General features: G+C 40.9%; 3 protein-coding genes across 5 annotated transcripts; 1 reads left to right on the top strand and 2 right to left on the bottom strand.

Annotated features, from left to right (window-relative positions):
• Positions 1 to 1,349: 1,349 nt before the first annotated feature.
• nrn1lb (neuritin 1-like b) lies at positions 1,350 to 11,583 on the bottom strand. Of its 2 annotated transcripts, XM_084011914.1 has the most exons (4): positions 11,456 to 11,583; positions 4,677 to 4,901; positions 3,215 to 3,362; positions 1,350 to 2,267 (listed from the first exon to the last, which is right to left on the bottom strand). In XM_084011914.1, exons 2-4 carry the CDS (start codon positions 4,729 to 4,731, stop codon positions 1,964 to 1,966), a joined length of 507 nt encoding a protein of 168 aa, XP_083868040.1. In that variant the 5' UTR covers positions 4,732 to 4,901; positions 11,456 to 11,583; the 3' UTR covers positions 1,350 to 1,963. The 2 variants fall into 2 exon arrangements, with proteins under 2 accessions (XP_083868040.1, XP_083868039.1); XM_084011913.1 differs by lacking the exon at positions 11,456 to 11,583 and having other exon boundaries at positions 4,677 to 4,960.
• On the bottom strand, positions 8,502 to 10,599 carry thap11 (THAP domain containing 11). The gene has a single exon (XM_084011666.1). It carries the CDS (start codon positions 10,262 to 10,264, stop codon positions 9,449 to 9,451), a length of 816 nt encoding a protein of 271 aa, XP_083867792.1. The 5' UTR covers positions 10,265 to 10,599; the 3' UTR covers positions 8,502 to 9,448.
• Positions 11,584 to 12,999: 1,416 nt separating the features above from the next.
• Positions 13,000 to 19,537, top strand: gfod2 (glucose-fructose oxidoreductase domain containing 2). 2 transcript variants are annotated; one of them, XM_084013636.1, is made up of 3 exons: positions 13,000 to 13,068; positions 14,268 to 14,640; positions 15,851 to 19,537. In XM_084013636.1, the coding sequence occupies exons 2-3, from the start codon at positions 14,388 to 14,390 to the stop codon at positions 16,750 to 16,752; spliced, it is 1,155 nt and encodes a 384-aa protein (XP_083869762.1). In that variant the 5' UTR covers positions 13,000 to 13,068; positions 14,268 to 14,387; the 3' UTR covers positions 16,753 to 19,537. The 2 variants fall into 2 exon arrangements, with proteins under 2 accessions (XP_083869762.1, XP_083869763.1); XM_084013637.1 differs by having other exon boundaries at positions 13,023 to 13,081.
• Positions 19,538 to 20,061: the final 524 nt, after the last annotated feature.

Below are 20,061 nucleotides of genomic sequence, written 5' to 3'. Positions count from 1 at the left end.
CATTGTGTTTTATTATTAAAGGATGTTGATGTGATGGTTTTACAGAATAAAGACCTCAGAGACCGTTCTCCTTCACAGGGTGTCAATAACCAACGCGTTGCCCCTCAGCGTCTGATATCAACACCCTGCAGCTTCTGTACGGGATGCACCAGGCTTTCAAGTAACTAAGGTACACATACGGGACATTTTCAATAGAACTGACTGTGAAAATAGACGTTTACAGCGGGAATACAGCCTTTAAATTCCTACTCAAACTACAGTAACACCTTCACATTTGTTCATATTTCATGTTAAAAATCAATCCTGATCAATATATTACATATAAAAGCTCTGACTGAGTCAGACAACACATTTTAATCCCTCTCTGTCGATTGCACTTGTGTGTTTTGGTCATAATGACAAAACCAGTTTTATAATATGACTTTTAAACATGTAAAAATCTGACAAAGCCAGAATGATATGCAGCGTTATTTCAGATCAAAAATGTAATCAGGGTTATGGTGCAAGTCATGCCCAGAAGTGTGAAGTGTATGATAGAGCATTATTTAAACCAGTCATTGAACCTGTGCACCGTGGGTTGCAGAGGCTGCATGGTGGCATTTAATCACTGTCACATGAATATTTGTGCAGAATAATTTAATGCACCTGAGGTTTCAGTTTAAATTCAGCATGCTGCGGCAATTAAGTTCTCACCTCCGACCTCAGATGTCACACCTGTACAGATGTCATACCACGTCATGTTTATCTCATGATGACATGACAACGCTGAGCAACACGCCACACAACCAATCATTATCTGCTCCCCGCTTACAGTATGACGCTCCGTGCTCTGAGGGCAGTGAGACCGTCTTCAAGGGTTGCGAGGTGCAACCTGCTACATGACAGACGAGATTTATCTACTCATGATTCTGCTGTTATGAAACAGTTTAAGAGTATTAAGATTACACACACACACACACACACGCCTGACACAAAAACCCATGCCTGCAAGAAAAGTAATAGTTGCGATTTAAGAGGATAACGCATTGTTTGTCAGCGTACCTTTAATTTTCATTTTTGTTGGGTTAAGAATCAGAGTGAGGCATCTATCACTCTATATTGCTTTGAAACAAACAAGATCATATAAATAACCAACAAAATAACCTTAAATAAATTGGTAATTTGAAAAGCAAGTGAATGAAATGCAGTCCATGATTGCATAACAGATCAGTAACAAAGACAAGTTCTAGAAAATGTCATAAGGATGAAACATGGGAAACGCTTTGGAAATGTCTCACTCACTCTTACCGCTGCTGACTTATTATTATTATTATTATTATTATTATTATTATTATTATTATTATTGCACTTGGCATACATTTGTTGTACTTGTACCTTTATTTTAATGAGAGTGTGTGTACGTTTTAATTGCCCCACAGGGGATGCATAAAATTAATCACATTGATTGAAGTGAAACTTTACTGCATACATAAGAGGTCAGAATACACATTCTCGGATATGAAACAGGGTGATATAAACAAAAACACAATTTTGCACCCTGTGATAATACTCTACTCTGGATCACAACTAATTGGATCACATCTGAACACCTGACATCCCTTAAAATCTCCATTGTCCCAAAAATAAATCATGTAATCGCCATAAAAATATAATGTTTACAACAAATAGTAGCTTATAACTTTAACCTGATGTCTTTCAGGCTAAGTGGGCCTTCTTCTTCTCTCCTTACATTAACTGTTTGTCACCCCAGCCTATAACTTATGACCAAGCAATAGCAGACAATGTGAATTTAATCACAATCAATCATTCACTCATCTTAAGTGACACAGTTAAACTGATACCAGTGTGCTTCTTTCATATATAATATGTAATCACGAGGAGCCTGACTTGTGAACGGTGTCTTCCCTCTGGCGTTCGGATGGGAGGGGGAGCTGACGACCAGCTGAAACACTTAGAAGGTTAACTAACTCCTGGCCAGATGTAGTAAGATGCTGCATACAGGAAACAACAGTGTGCTGAAGGTGGGGCTGTTCTTGATGGTTTGCCCTTTCAGTGTCTCCTGGTTGGTCTGGTCGGAGGTGGGGGGGCTCTGGGGTGCAGGCACAGTGCTGGGTGGGAGGGTTGTGCGGCTTGCACACATGTCGTAGAGGTTTCCAGAGAACTGCATCTTCCTGGACTCCAGTCTGAGAGACTCCCAGACAGCTGCTGCTTCTCCAGGACAGCCTGCCAGAGCAGAGTTGGCACAAGCATGGAAAGCATTCCAGGACCTTCAAGGAACCAGGACATGAGGAGACGTCAGTGTAGAAATGTAATAATGCAAGGAGAGATACAGGTACGGCACAATAATACAGCGTGTTGTGAAGAAAATGAACATTCCTTAAGAGGATTAAAGCTTCACGTTGCCATAGTGATATACAGGTGTACCACAGGAGCACTATTGGCTGTTACAGGTGCAGCGTCTTCCAACAGACTTCCCTGTCAGGTGTTAAGTTACTTTTTTTTCTACACAGTGTGCCAGGATGCAGTAAACATGCTGCAGCTACTCTAGAATACAATGGAAGAAGAGCATTGTTCATTACATAATGTCTTTTAAATTAAAAAAAATCATGAACGATAAACCCAAACCAATGAGTTAAAAGACTCTGTAATCCTCTATACTGCAGTCGGATCATCATTTTCTGTGGCTTCGTCACTGCGAGCACATGTTACATCCATCGTGAATAAAAACAAGAAGAAACGCCATGCTAGCAGCTCTGTGTGTGCTTTGAGCTCAATGCTAACTTCAGCATATTAACATGCTGTCAATGACAATGTTAACGTGCTGATATTAAAGAGGAATAATGTTTACCATGTTCACCATCTTAGTTTATAATGTTAAGATTTGCTAATAACAGAGCAGAATGTTCAGCTGGAGCTGACGGTAAGTTCAATAGTTTTGCAGGCATTACATCACAAACCTTAGCTAAGATATTTCCCTAAAATCCAAAAATCAACCTCATGGTGGCACTAAAGGAGGATCACTAACTATGAGTAGGGTTCATCCTCTGGAAACCATGAATAATGAAATTTATCCAGCACTTGTTGACAGACGACTGACCATCCCTAGCGCATGCAGTTTTAACGTTTATAACTTAATTCATCAATAGACACGTGTCACGACAGGCAAGGTGTTACTGGATGGTTGCTATAGTGATGGACACACACACACACACACCTGCAGATTGCATCAATGTCCTGTGCGCTCTGGTCTTTCTGTGTCTCCACCAAACTGTCTCCCAGTGTGAGTAAACACTGAGCAAAGCTCTTGTAGATGGAACTGCATGAAACGGGAATTGCAGCTCCGAAACACACTGTGACCAGGCCTGACGGAGAGGAAGAGACAAGAAAAACGTGGATTTGAACACTAAATTGAGATCACTTTTTATCTAAATGGGTACAGATAAATGAATATGGGGATGAGAGAGAAATAAAATCGCTCGGCGGTGGATTTCATCTTGTGGAGTGAAATAGAAAGTGTTTATAGAGACATGATCCATCTGGTGCTTAGACGGATCAAACAAATACAGAAATATGGGTATAGCATGTAGTTTTCCATTCATCTGGAGGGATTATACAACCTCAAAGCCAAATTCAGTGTAGGACTACCAAACCTTGTGTGAGCTGCTTGAGTGCATTGATCAGCTCATACATAACACGTCCCTCTGAGCCCAGTTTGAGTCTGAAGCGTTCCTGAAACATTGATATTGCAATAAACATTTGTGCATTAATCATTGGGCTGTGGAGGTGTGTTTCATAGATCTCTTCCTGTGAAGAGGACTAGTTCTTTGTCTGTATGTGAACACTTGAATGTCACACCTCACTCCAAAAGCATACTAAGAAGTTGGACATTTGTTGGGAGATATTTTCTGATCATTAGTTTAAAGCCTTAATATTTCTCTTAATTTTAACTCAAGCATCCAAAACACCCCAAATATCCTCAGACCTAAAAGGTTCCTGGGGTCCACATAACTTTTGGCCAGTCAACCTTTGCAACCATCATTTTCATCTTTAAAACGATTTACTTCCTTTAATAAATATGCATTATTGTAATCATTTTTAAAAGGTCACGTATTTATTTTTGACAATATATATTTTAATGGGTCATTTACAGTATTTAATCTGTGGTTGCTGTCCTGGTTCCTGCTTCAGACGTTTATTAATCACATATGAACTCATATAGTTACAGACTGTTTTTCGTTGTTAAAAGAACAAGAAGTATAACATTTATGCAGAGGGTTGGTATTCCTTTGCAGAGCAATCTTACTGTGAAAATCAAAAAAACAATATAGTAGAATATGCACCTATGATGTACCCAAAATGCATGTACACACACACACACACACACACACACACACACACACACACACACACACACACAGCAGGAGAGATAAAGAGAGAGAGAGAGAGAGAGAGCATGAGGGGACAGTAAGCATTTCATTAAGATAAGTGCATTTGTAAAACCTGCGTCTCCTCAATTTCAGAACCAGCTAACTGGAATATCCATCATCAGCCATCTTAACTACTTTGGGCTTTTTCTGACCAGCCTGCTGGAATTCCTCTGACCAAACAGAGATTCAAGACATATATATATATGCACATAGTCAACACACTTATAATAATTAAAGAAACATCCTTACTGAGGCAGAGAGTGATGGGAAACAGCATTGTCGCCATGCTTGGTTGGGACTTCATCGCTCAATCCACGAATCCTGTGGAGTCGAGTCCCACCTCCGGACCAGACGACGTGAAACTCCCACTGACTGTAAGTCCAAAGTTGCTGCCTTAAAGTGCGATGTGTTCTGCCATCCGTTGGGAATTCATCAGATTGCAAAAGTACAGCAATGCACGGAGGCACAAGCAGGCTGGATTAACAGTGAACGGGGCAGATGCATAACAGAGAGTAAGAGGATGCTGCGTGCATGTGCATGTGCATGCATGTGCACGAGGGAGGGGCACAAGGCGAGAGCCACAGAGAGCTTGGAGGCAGCAGACCAATGAGGGCATCACAACACAGTACACTGGATTAGAGTGTTCTCATTTCCGGTCTTTAGTATTAAGTACATTTATTTGAAACACAAATCAGAACGGATTTTTTTCACCATCTCTGCCTTGATATATACCTGCTGTAAAAACCTAATGAACGAGGAGTTTGTCACAGTTGACAGTGGAAGTAAACATGTTACAGGAGGTGTCAGGAGGGTCTTCTTTCTCATGTGGACAGATGGATGATGTCCCGCTGAGGATACGGGAATCCAGCTCACCTGGGAGATCGACATAGATGCAAAGCGCCCTCTGAGAATAACAACAACCCATGAGAATCATCCACAGCTATCTGGGTCACGAGGGGTTATTGAAGAGTGCTGTATGTGTTTTGGACAGCAGCAGACTCTGTTATTAGAGAGCTGATTGTAAACCATTTACCTTATTCTCAGTGTTTCTTGCTTGACATTCTGTCTTACATCCTCTTGGCCCCCAAAGCCCATGCTACGCCCCCGGATGGCTGGAACTCTGTGCATTAGTCTGAGCTATAAATCCATGTTCACATCTGTATAGTGACACAGGAGGAATGGTAACCCATTGTTAATCTGCAGCTTAAAACAACCATTAACAGCAGAATAATCTGTCTGGGTCTGAAGCCCCTTCCCTGAATCGATACACCATGACAATCTTGGCAGCAAATCCAGCTGTGTCTTCCTGAAAACATCAGGACTCTTCTTGTTGTTACATATGCTTACTGACATTAGAGTACAGGGGTGTTTTAGTTAATAGTGTACTTCAAACTTTGTGTCAAATGTCTTTAAATTCACAAAGTGAGGTCTATAAAGTAATAACTTGTCAAATGGTTTGGAAGAACCGTGACTGTACTGGAGCACCAACTGGGAGCCTCAATGCCCACGTCATTGGCTGACCTCCCTGATGCTCGTGCAGCTCAAGTGTCCGCTTACATTTGGTCGTGCAAAATCATGCAAATGTGTTGTTTTTGTCACTCTGAAGCACGTCATCCATCCTCACCATTTAGCTTTGCAACAGGAAATAATGGTTTCATGGTACAAGTAGTTTGCAATAGAGCCCGTTCTGGTCAATTGTGCTCCTTTAAATCACAAATTAAGTCAGACTTTCCCACTTTTTTTTTTCTGCTCAAAAAGCAGTGTCACCTCTGGAATCATTCTTATAAATACAGTTTATGCTAGTATTGATATTAAAATCAGAGGGACGTACACATCAAGGTCAGTCAAGTGAATCTGCATGCAGTTTCAGTGATACTGCTCCAAAAAGCCATCCGTGGAGACATTCACAGGTTACAATGGATTCCAAGAGTAATCGATTTTAATGATGAAATTAATAACATTTGTAGGCATCACCTATGATCCTTATGGAAGAATGTTGATTGATCTTTTTGATACCACTAACCTAACTAATGTAATATTAACTGATAATTTTCCCGATCAAAACATTACTTTGTAAAATGAACATATTTTTCGACATGACTGAATGTTTCCACAGCAGACAATCAGAAGAATCCCCTCGCCTTTAGATTGAAGGAAATCCTGCAGACTCTCTGCTGTCTGACGCATTTGGATTTTTCTCTATACTTGGAGTCCCTCAGTGTAATATTAATACATCTGATTTTATGAATAGGTTGACATTTAATCTGAGTTATTAAGTGCTTTTCTAGGTGAGGCAACGTCACAAACAAGACACTATCGTGTCTCTCCGGCCGAACACAAACTTCTTACCTTTAACCTTTAACCTTTAACGTAATACAGACGCTGTGGCGGCTTCCTCAAGGTAATCTAGGATTTTATGCTCTCCAAGGAAAGACGGGAGGCAGACTTGGGGATGGAACTGCACTGTGTAGTTCATAACGTTGTACTGCTCAAACCTCAATTCTCACGATGATCATCCAGCATCAATAAATATTTCTGCATTAGGACATCGACCATCTCCAAGAGGTCTCCTTGTTTCGACTCATACAAATGTCCTTAATGTGCTCAAAGGGATCAAACACTCACTAAAAGCTTTGGGTGGAGAGTTTAACAGACAAAAGGCTTGTGAAGTGTGTCATATATTCTTTTTAGAGAAAAAATGTTGTATATTGTCCATTATAAAACAAACACTGTCATTCTGCCCTTCCCAGTTCTGTTAGCACTGTTAAGATTGTTTTACTTCGGTCGCATTACATAATTAATCTCATACGATGAAACAATCTGACACAAGAAGCTGCGTGTACGGGATGTAAAGGCGGATGTGCTAAATAGCAGCAACAATAGGAAAGGAAGATAGAGTTGTGGAAGTTTGATCGACAGCCATGGATTAAGGCATTATGCAACACTGTTGGGAGTAAAAAAAAAAAAAATCCAGATGAGATTAGGATCTGGATCCTCACTCTCTCCAATGCTCTCTGTCTATCCATTCATCTGTCGCTCCCTCTTCCTCTGTTTCACACGACAGCAGGTGTTCAAAATGACAGATTTTAAGTTCGGGTAGCTTGAGTGACTGCATTACAGCTTTACAATCACATTAACACATTTTTAACTGCTAGAATATGAGTAACAACTAAGCAAATGACCATCCAAGCTGCCAACACACACACACACACACACACACACAGATAACGCAAATTAGAACATATAGACAGGAGTTAAACCTAATGCCCTTCAAGCTGGTATGCTGCCATCTAGAGGGTGGAAGTAATGCTTCAACATCTGACACATTTTACCCCTATTATTACTTCAAAGCCCTATATAAATAAATGCAAGTCCATGTTGCATGTGATTTATTAATTCAATAATCACTTGCTGATTTTGGATTCTCAAATGTGATGATTTGCTGCTTTAAAAACAAACTCTCATTTTGTTTTTCCAACTGTTGACACAAAAGAAAGCAATATGAGGACACAGTTTTATGGTATCTTGTAAAGACTTTTCACCATTTTATCGCCTAACCACTACATGAATCAATCTGCTATAGTGATCCCTGCATAAATTCACAATAACCCTAAATTACAATCCTCACTGTAACGTGAACAGGAGCATCGCTGCATGTTTTGTGGTTCGACAAGTAGAAGTTATATTTTCCAAGAATATTTGGAAGAAAAATCAAAAGATGGGTTTCACACTTCATCATATCCATCACACTGATGTTAATAAGGCAATATCCTGATACTCTCTTAACACTGACAGAGTCTTTGGGTCTTTATGAATGAGGATATGACAAGATGCACAATGTATTACCTTTTCCACAACTCAACTTGAAAAAAAACACAACTACTTAAGCTGAAATTACTGGATATACCACATTTGCTCTTGTTTCCGAAGAAAGAGTCCAAACAAGAGCCTCTGACAGGTGACCAAGAGCCAAGTCGGTTGAGCAAAATCCCCTCAACTTTGATGTAAAAGCATTAAAATAAATACTTCTGAATCATCTGATCCACTGGACAAAATCAGGACGCGTTCGATTAATTGAGAAATGATTCGAGCACCATTTCAAAATGAAATTTACTTCAAAATGAGAGCAGAGCACAGCTGTCAGACAAAGTTCAAAAACAAGAAATGTATGTAACGTCCTGCATGAAGCACTCATGAACAGGACGGAGAAACGCAGCCACTAAACTTCGGTGTGGAGAAACATCACACATATGAATCACACGGAAGCAAGCAGGCACTGCTGAAGAACCTCTGGAGCAGACTTACACGTTCAAGTTGCATAAAGTATCTGGGGGTTTGTACGTCACCTAAGATTTCCTTAAAATCGAAACGTTTGAGCAATGTTGCATGTCTTAAAGAATCGTAATTTAATAAGATTGCCCCTTCAGTTCTTAAGGAATACCATTAAGTCTGTTTTCTGGCTTTAACAACGACATTAAAAGGGAAACAACTGAAGGTACCTTTAAATGGAACTGAATTTAATGTCATTGACACCAAATGTGCCATGGATAGTGTTTCCTTTTCAAAATATCCTGTATGCTCCATCTTCCTACAACCTCCTAATTTAAACTCATAAGGAAATAATAAAAACATTGTAAGTGAAATCCTTAGGAAAAACAAACCTTTCTATGCAACAAGGCAGTTTGGAGCAACTCTTCAGCCCAGTTATAATCGTGTAAGCCTGCCTAACTTGTAAGTCTGTGTCCTGGTTGATGGTAAATGTGTATTGCTGGTCTTAGATTGACTGCAATATTGGACTGTGTGTGTGTTTCTAAGTGATCAGCAATGTTGTTATTAATATGGCATAAACTACATCAACTAGCCTGTCAACTTGTTTTTCACCACAGACCTACAAAAGTTTCAAAATAAATTGTCATCGCTCGTTTTATACAAAACAGGTCGTGATCCGCGGTCCTGCGACCCCCGGTGTCGCCTCCCTCCGTGAGTCCATGTAACGGCTCGTCTCTCCGGTGTTGATGACCTCAGATTTTCTTCCGGACGCTAAAAGACACCGAGTTCCCGTACAGCAGCCGGTCCCGCTCCCGCACCTCCTCCTGCAGCTTGGCCTCGGCCACCCGGAGCTGGCGGATGGTCGCCTTCATCTCCTTCATCTTCACCTCCATCAGCGCGATGATGTCCCGCTGCTCGTTCAGTTTCCGCAGCAGCTCGTTCGACGTGGTGCCGGTGGTCAGGGAGTACGAGTGGTCCAGCGGGCTGCTGGTCACACTGACGAACTGCACCGGGGGCTGGGGCACGGTGGCCGCGGTCTCGGCCGACGAGTCGTCGGCGGTTAGCTCGTCGGCGCTGCCGACGGTGTAACAAGTCCCCTCCGACTGGGCGGGCAGCCGCGCCGTGCCCAGGTACTCCCCGTTTTGGCCTATCTGAACCACGGTGATGCTGTCGTCGCTCGCCTCGCCGCCAGCATTGCCCTCGGCTCCTTCCGCCGCGTTGCCCACCACACTGGTGATCACAATCCCGGCGCCGGGGGCAGGAACAACCGCGGACACTTTCCTGCCTCTGCCTCGCCGGCTCCTGCGCTCGTTGACCCCCCGCAAAGGAAAGAGCGACGGCACCCGGATGGTGTAGGTCTTCCTCCCGCCGGCGAAATGCACGCTGCACACTCGGTGCCCTGTGGTGGGCTGGAAGGTGCTGAAGCAACCGCTGACCCCGGCCCGGGAGATGTTCCTCAGCCACAGCTCCCTCAGCGTGGTGTCTTTAGGAAATGTGTAGAAGCGCAGGTCCCGGTCCCGGTGCGAGTTGTTGTAGCAGCCGGGGACACAGCAGGTGAACCCGGGCATGTTTACTTCAACGCCGAGGCCAAACGCACGGTCTTCGGATGAAGTTTACCTTATTTTATTGTTGTTTCTTTATTCTATGCGTTGTTGTCAAGCTCAGTGGCCTACAAGCGGAACTACACGTCCCACAACGCTAGCAACTTCCTGTTTATTTTTCCCCAAAAGTGAGCCGCTTTTCTTCGTACGACGACTGAATCCACCTGAATTTACCCGGAATCAAATCATTCGGAGTTTGTATTTTTGCTGAATTCGAGGCTGATATTTTGTTTTCGGTGGCAAAGGCCTTGTTTTGTTCTTCGCGGTGTTATCAAGCCAAACGTCCTCCACAGAGAACTAAAAGTCCCACAATTCCTTGCGCTTCCTGTCCATGTCCGTTAGAAAACGACCGCCCCTGCTGGTCACTGCTGGTAACGCCGTTCTGAGAGAAGTGGGCTCATGTTTCCAATTTGCAATGTACATCAGAACATACATACTATATATATATATTTCATAGGATTGTGTTGGAGAATGTTATTTAACATATTAATATATTAAACAATCAATATCAGATAACAGAAGAGAACAAAAAACAACAGTATTAAAATGTATGAGGGAAAATATACAAATATACTATACATCGTATTTATTATTATTCCAAATCCAATATTATTTCAGAAGTGTTGATATCTTTTTTTGTTTGTTGTTATCTTAGAAACTGAGTCAAAGAGATATTGAAGTTGAAATTAGTTGTGATCTGAATTATTATGATTATTGCCATATGTATGTGATATTTGCCTATAGAACAAACATGACAGCAATGTTTGCAGCTGGTGAGTCTGTTTTAGAGTTCAGAAACAAGAGCACGTCTTTTAATGTGGCTGTTAATCCATTGAATCGTATACAAAATAACACAGTAATTACAATCAAAGAATTAATGAGATACCAAAACCCACTAGGTCAGTACATATTAATTATCAAGCCAATTTGCCAATATCTCCTGTTTTTGTTTTGTCTACAACTTGTTTTCTTGCTATCTTTTAAAATGTTTTAAATTAACGATAATAAATGTTGACAAAAGGGGGAGGAATTTATTTATTTTTATCTATCAACAACCACCAAAGTCAATACCAGCCTGTGTTATGAATTGTGCTTACCAATAAGGGAAAGCACTTTCAACCCATAATCTGTGAGTCGGAAGAACAAAATGGTACTTACAGCACAAGAAGCAAAATAATTAAATAACTTCCAAAAATCACGTTTGTTTCTAAATTCTAAATTCTACAGTGTATATAATTAGTATTAGTAGTAGATGTTTACTATGGGTTTACCTGACTCTTCCTTCCACACTCAACCCTGACAGGAGTTCAGGTTGTGTGTTGGGAACACTCATGGAAATCTTTGTAATTTTCATGTCATGTTATGCAAAACCCGACCAGCGGAGAGGAAACATGAGCAGAAAAGGTTGTTTATGCTGTTTTTCAGCAGTGTTGCTTTTCAAGTCTTACCAAGCTTGTTAAAATAGATAAATACATGCTAATACATACATTTAACATTAGAGACATCTGGAAACAAAATTCCCAAAAATTACACACAGATGCAAATGGGTTCTTTTTTCTTCAGTATTATATTTTTCTGGGTAAAAACACACAAATGTCTGTAATTTATCTGTAAATGAGCGCTGAGGAATATTTTTTTCTAAAAATCTTGGACCCTGCATAGAGTGCTCTTGCTTTTTTGTTATAGTGTAGGACTATTCACTTAAAAAATGAAGACTAAAATGACTAATTCAAACAAATGTAGAATACAAATAAAAATGACTTTCCACTGCTCCACTCCACGATCTATAGAAAGTTTTCAGTGTAATTGTGTACTTTATGGCGTACCATAGAGAATGTTTTCAACCTAAATTACTGCTTAAGTTATGCTGACATCCTGTACCGAATTCTTCCAGTGATGTGCATTTTAATCGAGCTCCAAGCAAATAAATGCAAACCACATTTAAGTCAAGACATGCATGAATGTTAATCTGCATCCAAAACACATAATTGATTTCCAGATCAAGTGTGTTAATGATAACCTCTAAGCTTCTATGACATCTATACCACATATTGCTGGGTTATCAGAATTATGCACTGTCACACTTGATTAATTGTATGATTGACACTTGATCTCCATTCTTTTTTTTTTTTTTAAAGTGCCAATTTTTGTTGTTGTTATTTGCTCCTAATTGTATACCTTCGGCATCTGTGCAGTATACAGTATACAGTATACAGTATACAGTATATACAGGGTCAATAGGATCGCCAGCCATTAAAAATAAAAAAATAAAAATTCTGATTTTTCCCCCAAAGCCAAAATGAAGTAAAGCTTATATCGAAGGCTTTCAAAAAAATATAAGAAAAACGTGTAATTGCTTCTTCATTCATTACATCAGAATAATCTCATATTTAGAAGAATTTAAAGGAGGCCGGTGAAAGTCCAGGATAGCGCACTGGATTATGGGAAAACATGTCAAAACAAAGAATCCACTTGCTCCACGGGGAAAACATACTAGTTACATAAATTAATCGCACTAATATCATCTAAAACCTATAAACTAACAAAATAACTTGTTTCATAGGGAGCCGCTTCACGTGTGTCTGGTGTTTACATACGTTTGGCCAAAGCCCTATTTACGAGTCCGGCTGTGTACCCTCCGCTGGCGACACATCTCCGGCCTGTTGTAGAGTCTCTGGTCCTCCCCGTCCCCACAGTCCTGCCGTTGCTACTGAAGTTACCATTAGCAACTGGGCAGCGCCCGGCGGAGCACCTTCACCGCTGTCCTCCTGGTAAATACACTAGGTAGCTAACGTCACATTTCACTACGGCTCGTTGTTGTTGTTTTCTGTTTTTACCGCGTTTAAAGACCGGTTGATTAACTTTAGCTTTTAATTAGTACCTTCTTTTATCGGCAGCTTTTTGAGTTCGCTTGGCTGATGCCTGGTCCCCGGCTAGCTGAACGTGCTAGCTAATGTTATCAGTGGTCCTGCTGGCCCGGAGCATAACACGCCTATGGTAGTCAGAGTAGTGGTCGTTTCCGCGGGTTTGTGGTGTCGTTAAAACATATGACCTATGGCCGACTCAGTGTGATGACTGCTGCGAGGGTTTAGTGCGGCGGGGCTTTGTTATGTGACCGGCGACACAGCGCGCCTAGGTTCCCCTCCGTGGTGTGTGTGTGCTCGGCACTGAGGCTGCTGTCAGCCTGGTAAACGTATGCTTGTTTGGCCACGCTGTTAACGCCCTAAGGCGGTGTGGGGGGGGCAGGGGAGCTTATATTTCAACGCTATAGCTGGAGCAGGTGCTCGGATACACGCACACCTGTATCAGTCTGTTGTAGTATAGTCATGGCTACAGGGAAACAAGTGAGGTTCCCTGTCAGCAACCCATCCTCCTCCTCAAAGATAGACCCTACTGTGTGCAGGTGCTTCCACCTGCAAGCCCACCCAGAGCAGTGAGATGGCCGTCATAGTCTCAGGTCTATAACGGATAACCTGTATTGGTTCACACAGGCATCGGTGTAATTTGCTGCAGAGGTAGAGGTGAAGTTGACTGTTGGTGGGTGTGGAACATCTGAGGAATGGCATGTTAACTATGTGGCAGGACACGGTGTAAGTAGGTGTTGGAGATGACTGATTAGAAAAACAGGTCTAGACTTCCAGCAGACTTGTTAGTCCTGATACACCAGAGATAACATACACATTGTGCTGTGAGACAAGTTACTGTCTGGTTTTGGTCGTGATATGATTTGTGAACATTGTGATATGGATGTACTGTCTTAATGTAGGCTCTTTGAATCCTGCGTTATAGTAAAATGATTTTCTGAACTTATTCAACTGCTTTTTCTGAGTGATCATGTTTACATCCGTGGCCATTATTGCCTACTTTAAGTTTTAGTATGGAAACAACATACAATTGCACAAAAACATTTGATATTTGATTTCGTCAATATCACATAGCTTCATTAATCTCTTCTGATTTTTTTTTCCAGGTACATTAAGCTCTCCTTGATTTCCAGAAACAGTCAAGGCCTTGAAAGGCTAGTGAATGGTTGGGATGTCAGTGAGGCTGGCCATGGTTAACACGTAAGGTTGCAGTGATTGGCACTGCCATGTTGCCAGGAGTCGGCGTATTTGGCACGGGCAGCACAGCCCGAGTGCTGGTCCCGTTGTTGAAAGCAGAAGGCTTCGAGGTTCATGCACTCTGGGGGCGAAGCGAAGAGGAAGCGTGCTGCTTGGCAAAGGAGCTTGGCATCCCATTTCACACCAGCCGATCTGATGACGTCTTGCTGCACCAAGATGTTGACCTTGTTTGCATCTATATTCCACCCTCGATGACGAGGCAGATTGCTGTCAAAGCACTGGGTAAGAGGTTATTATCACCCATACACCCATACCAAAATGCACACTTTTTTTTTTTTTTTACTTTGATCAGTCTAAAATCCTTGGACACATTTCAAGTATGTAGCTTGTATTTTTATATTTTTTAAGCCTGCAGACGCATCAACATTCATAACATTCATGTTTTAAAAAGAAATGTAATATTAATTTCCTTTTACATATATAAGAATTCAGAATCTTTGTGTTAACGTAAATTATGTCACGCAAATATTCTGTTTTTTACGGTCTTACACTCCAGTTTTCACAGACGCTATTACATCAGGTAGGCTCTTGAATAGATGAAATTTGATTGAAATGTATTTAACATTTATTAATTAATATACTCTATATAAAATATAATAACTATAAAGATTCTCCAAAGGATGCATCTCCTGAAAATGGCTGCATTCTTCTGTAACATATCTCTCAGCATTTATTCTTGAGATTTGATTAATGCCGATCAGCGTCCGTGACTGCAGGGAACGTAGCAATTTCAGGAGGGAAAGAAACAAACCAAACCTTTTTAATTCTCACGTTTGTTAGCAGCACATCGAAGTAACACATTGTCTTATCAGAGGAGAGTAGATCTTTAAAGTTAACTTACAGTATCTGATGAAATTCCTGAGTGTTGACCTCAGCTTCCTGTTTTAGTTGCAACTTCCTGTGTGTGTCCCCACCAAAGTACTTATCCACGGCATTACTTCCAAGGGGTGGTGAAGGCTGGCCATCACCATATATAAAAGATTACACTCTCTCTGTGCTATCACAGAGCACAAAGACACCAAGTCCGCCTTACACCTTCTAATTATTTTTAATATACATTCAGTCGCCATTTTAAAAGGTATACCAAGCTGAAACAAACAGTCTAAAACAACAGCCCACTAATAAATCCTCCTTGTTTTGCTGAAACTGTTTTAAAGAGGCATCGACTCAAGTATGTGTCTTATGTAAAACATAGATTGTGTGTTAAGTTTATTACTAATTAAAGGCAGATTAAGAACCACAGTGAGTGGACATGAAGCTCACCACTTTGAGATTAATTCAAAGAAGGAAACCAATTATTTAATCGTTTTCGGTGCTGTTGTTGCAAAACAAGACAACTAAAAATCATAAAAGGGGTTTAGGAGTCATCCATGCAGCACTCACTGCATATAAGTTTTATCTGAATAATGGTAACTCCCTCCTCTCTCTGCAGGTATAGGTAAGAATGTTGTGTGTGAGAAAGCTGCCACTGCGGTGGATTCATTCAAGATGGTGACTGCAGCCAGATACTATCCACAGCTGCTCAGCATTATGGGTAATACCCTGCGCTTCCTGCCAGCTTTTGTGGCAATGCGCCAGCTGCTGGTGGAGGGATATGTTGGAGAAATGCAGGTGTGTGATGTCCGCGTCTATGGCCCCAGCCTCCTGGATCCGTCGTACGGCTGGACATGCGAGGAGCTGATGGGAGGAGGCGGTCTTCACACCGTCGGCTCTTCCATCATCGACCTTTTAAGTTACTTAACCGGTGCACGAGCCAATCGTGTTCATGGCTTACTGCGGACCTTTGTACAACAGAATGGCTTGATCCGGGGCATCCGCCGCGTCACCAGCGACGATTTTTGCTTCTTCCAACTTTTGATGGATGGAAATGTGTCTAGCTCTAGCGGCGTGTGTTGCACTGTGACTCTGAACTTCAACATGCCGGGGTCATTTGTGCACGAGGTCATGGTCGTCGGATCCACTGGAAGACTGGTTGCCAGGGGGGCAGAGCTGTATGGTCAACGCAATGGGAGTAAAGGTGAGGAGCTGTTGCTTGGCGACAGTGGGTGGGTGGGACCAGAGGTGAAAGAGATGCCCCTGCCTCACCTGCGGGGGCTGAGCTCCATGGTAAAGGCACTGAAACAGTCTTTTCAGGCTCACGAGGAGCGTAGGTCATGGGCGCAAGGACCGGTTGCCATGGCGCCAACGTTTGAGGATGGCCTGTATGTGCAGACGGTGGTCGAGGCGGTGAAACGGTCCAGCAGTAGTGGAGAATGGGAGTGTGTTGAGATCATGAGTCAGGAGCCGGACCCAAATCACAACCTGTGTGAGGCTCTGCAGAGAAATAAGAACTAAATATATTTATAAACCCGGTGCAACTACTACATGTGTCTGACAAAACTGGGCTCTGAATGTTTTTCCTTTAATGCAGCTGCTGACGCAGTTTACATTACCCATGACTACTTTTTGAATTTTCACATTCTGTCACATGTGAGCGGAGTATTTTGCTTTAGAAAACATATCTGTGTTGTGGATGTTTGTGCCCTCACAGTTGTGATTTGTTTGTACACTAAGTTTGTTAACCACAGCTCCATTATTATGATTCTCAACAGAAAATATGATAAGAGTTGCCTCAAAATCTTACCTGTGCCTCATTTACATGTTTATTACCTGTGCCATGCCAAAAAGTAGACGGTCATTATTGTCACTGAAACTTGAAGTCATGGAGTCATGGCCGTAATTCCCAAATAAATAAGGTTGATAGGTTGACCTGTTAGCGAGGGACCACACCTATGTCAAATATTGGCCAGGAGTTAAAAAACAACCTTTCAGTGGATGGACATTTCCCTTTATCCTCACTGGAAGCAAATAATGTGTGTATTTAAAAAAAAAAACATGTCTGTTGTTGGATTTTACTGATAATCAGAGATGGATCAAATATGATTATACTTTATCCTTGTGATTGGACAAGAGCACAGCTCTTCCAGAGTTATGCCAGAACATGTTTTAATATTTCCTATTTTAGTAGCGTTTGCTATTGTTTGCTAGAGTTGGAGATTACAATACACCAATAAATGGTTGACGAGGCATAAGCACTATCAAAACAAATCTATGATTGGGGCACAAGCATTTACTTCTTCTAACAACCCAACGCTGGGCAAGCCAAGGTGTTCATTTAGTACTTTTGCTGAAATTAAAAGCCAACTGTAAGTTTACAGTCCAAACAAGAAACATTTGAATCTCTATTGTACATAACATTAAGATGTATATTGGTGTTAATTTATTCCCAACACACACAGCACCTTATTGTAAAAGGAAGTGTTTACCTCGGACGTGAATGTGAATATCATGAGGATGATTTGACTAACAAAACATGATGCTCCATTGGAGCTCGGCCTCTGTAAACTTCAGGATAACAATAATGGAGCTGTGCAGAGTTTTGTTTTGTTTTATTTTACTTGTTTTTTATTTGGAATGTGTTATAAGCATACGTTTAAAGATTGCAAGAGGGGCCTGTATGTTTTTATGTTATACTATGGCAAACATAAGACACCAGGAATTGAGTAAAATAAGCTATGTAGAAAACTGACTAATAAAAAGTCACACATAAAGCCCAAATCTCAAAGTGATACTTAAATCACTCACACCAGGAAATCTGTAGAAATGTCCTTCTTTACTGAAACAGCAGCCGTTAATGAGCTGGAATTATTGACAACTACAATGGATTTTACTTGTTAAATGTTTTCTTAGCAGGAGAAAAAGTATCTCAACTCCTGCATCATCCTGTTCATTGTCATGACTTCATCTGAATATACTACTTCCAGATCATTATCTACTTTAAGAAGCTTTAATGAGGGTGGTTTAAGGTTGTATTCTGGTTGAACAAACGGAACATATAGAAGGACAGAGGTAAAGTGAGCTATGATTTATGGGGATGTTTGCTACCCGTTTTCCACTGAAAACTCATTAATGGTAACTTATTTGACCATTGAAACTGCCTGTGGAGAAGGAAACTTCCACATTTCAACAGCCACCTGTCAAGTTTACGCAGGATGAGCATTCAATGCTCAGATTATAGGTTTTAGATGAACTATCACATTCTTTTTCGATTAGTGACCTTTTATAGTTAAACTGTTAAAACTGTTAGATGCAAAGCCCTAGATTATTTGGCAACTAAATTTAGTTATGTGTGCAAAAGGTTTGTTTACATGCGTTAACCATTGAAGTAATGTTCTACATTTTTTTTCTGTTCTACAGATTTTGTTTCATGCAATCTATGCATGTAATGTTATTACTGATGTTTAAATCCATAGAGTGGAGCAATGATCCACCTCCTTACACCGTTCATGCTGAAACCTTACTGATCTTTTCATTGAGCAGAACCACTGGATCTGACGTGCACGAGAGTATAAATGTGCGCCTCTCTAACCGGCTCACACCAGGAGATGGACGTGTTCATGGTTGTTGTAGTCACTCACTGCATCTCAGTCCTGCTGAATATCCTGAATAATGTAGGGCCTGCTGAGACGGGAGCTGAAGACGGAGGCCGTGTGCTGGTTTGGTTTGGTTCTGTTCCCTTCTTAGACCCATGCAGGATCTGCCAATATGGATACACACATGTTACACACTTACCTCACGCTATCCCAACAGTGCTTTACAACAACAACTACTAATCAAGATTACAGTGAATGCCTTTATAAAACACATCACATTTGCCTACAGGATGTTCCGTAACCCACCACTATTAAAATACATTCCAACAGAGTTTTCACCTACTTGTTGTTCTTTTGTTTTTTGCACTGATAACTGATAAAAAATGCCACATATTTAATATGCAGTGTTTGCAGGATGCGGGAGTGTGGTTCTCCTACCAGCCGGCTCACTGCATTAATTTAATGTCTTTTTGTATTTATTTATGTCTTGGTGTGGAGAAACGTTCCCGTTGTTTTATTCTGTTATGCTTTGCGTTTTCAACCATGTGAATTTCTGATGTTATATTGTTTGTTGTAATGTTTAGATTTAGTCTTGTTGTAATTGATATTGTGGCTTTTTGAGCACAATGTGTTGCATTTTAGTTGGGAAACTGTTCATCTACATCTGACAGATAATTCCTTAAATAAATACCGTTGTATTCATTTAGTGTCTTTGGTCAGACTTCAGTTTATTTATTTATATGTAAATACAAAATTGACCTCTACCTAAATCTTTGTGTTTGAAACCACAGAACACAGATATTGTTTTGAAAGGACATACAGTTCTTCACTGATATTATTACTGTTCACACTTCTTTCTTTTTTTTTCTTCTTTTTTTTTACATTTTTAAATATCTATTCAAATCAAATATTTCTGCTCAGGTCATTTTATCTATTCTAAACGGAGCTAGCAGCATGCTAATACTTACCTGTAATCAGATAGGATATCTGCTTAAAGCAATCATTCCACCTGCCCGTCTCCATAGTTACCATGGAAGCATTAAGCTGCTGTAATGTGGGGAAAACTACAAATAATACAATATATAGGCGTTATAAATCACAATTACAGATGCACACATACCACATAACCAGATATCAACAACCCATAATCAAACAAATGAAGTGGAACTGCTCGTATCCCCTTGTCCCTCTTCCCAATGTGCTATTCGATCCATACTCCAACCAGTAGGTG

Source organism: Eutrigla gurnardus, assembly GCF_963514095.1.
Source record: "Eutrigla gurnardus genome assembly, chromosome: 1".
Lineage (NCBI taxonomy): Eukaryota > Metazoa > Chordata > Actinopteri > Perciformes > Triglidae > Eutrigla > Eutrigla gurnardus.
The sequence above is the reverse complement of the archived record's forward strand: the minus strand, read 5'-3'. Positions and strand labels throughout refer to the sequence as shown.

Excerpts from the sequence above, each read along its gene's own strand:
- thap11 (XM_084011666.1), bottom strand. The coding sequence starts at position 10,264 with ATGCCCGGGTTCACCTGCTGTGTCCCCGGCTGCTACAACAACTCGCAC.
- gfod2 (XM_084013636.1), top strand. The coding sequence starts at position 14,388 with ATGTTGCCAGGAGTCGGCGTATTTGGCACGGGCAGCACAGCCCGAGTG. Across the intron at positions 14,641-15,850 it reads GATTGCTGTCAAAGCACTGG|GTATAGGTAAGAATGTTGTG; the intron begins GTAAGAGGTTAT and ends CTCTCTCTGCAG.
- nrn1lb (XM_084011914.1), bottom strand. The coding sequence starts at position 4,731 with ATGAAGTCCCAACCAAGCATGGCGACAATGCTGTTTCCCATCACTCTC. Across the intron at positions 3,363-4,676 it reads TCCCATCACTCTCTGCCTCA|GCCTGGTCACAGTGTGTTTC; the intron begins GTAAGGATGTTT and ends CCTCTCCGTCAG. Across the intron at positions 2,268-3,214 it reads GACATTGATGCAATCTGCAG|GTCCTGGAATGCTTTCCATG; the intron begins GTGTGTGTGTGT and ends GGTTCCTTGAAG.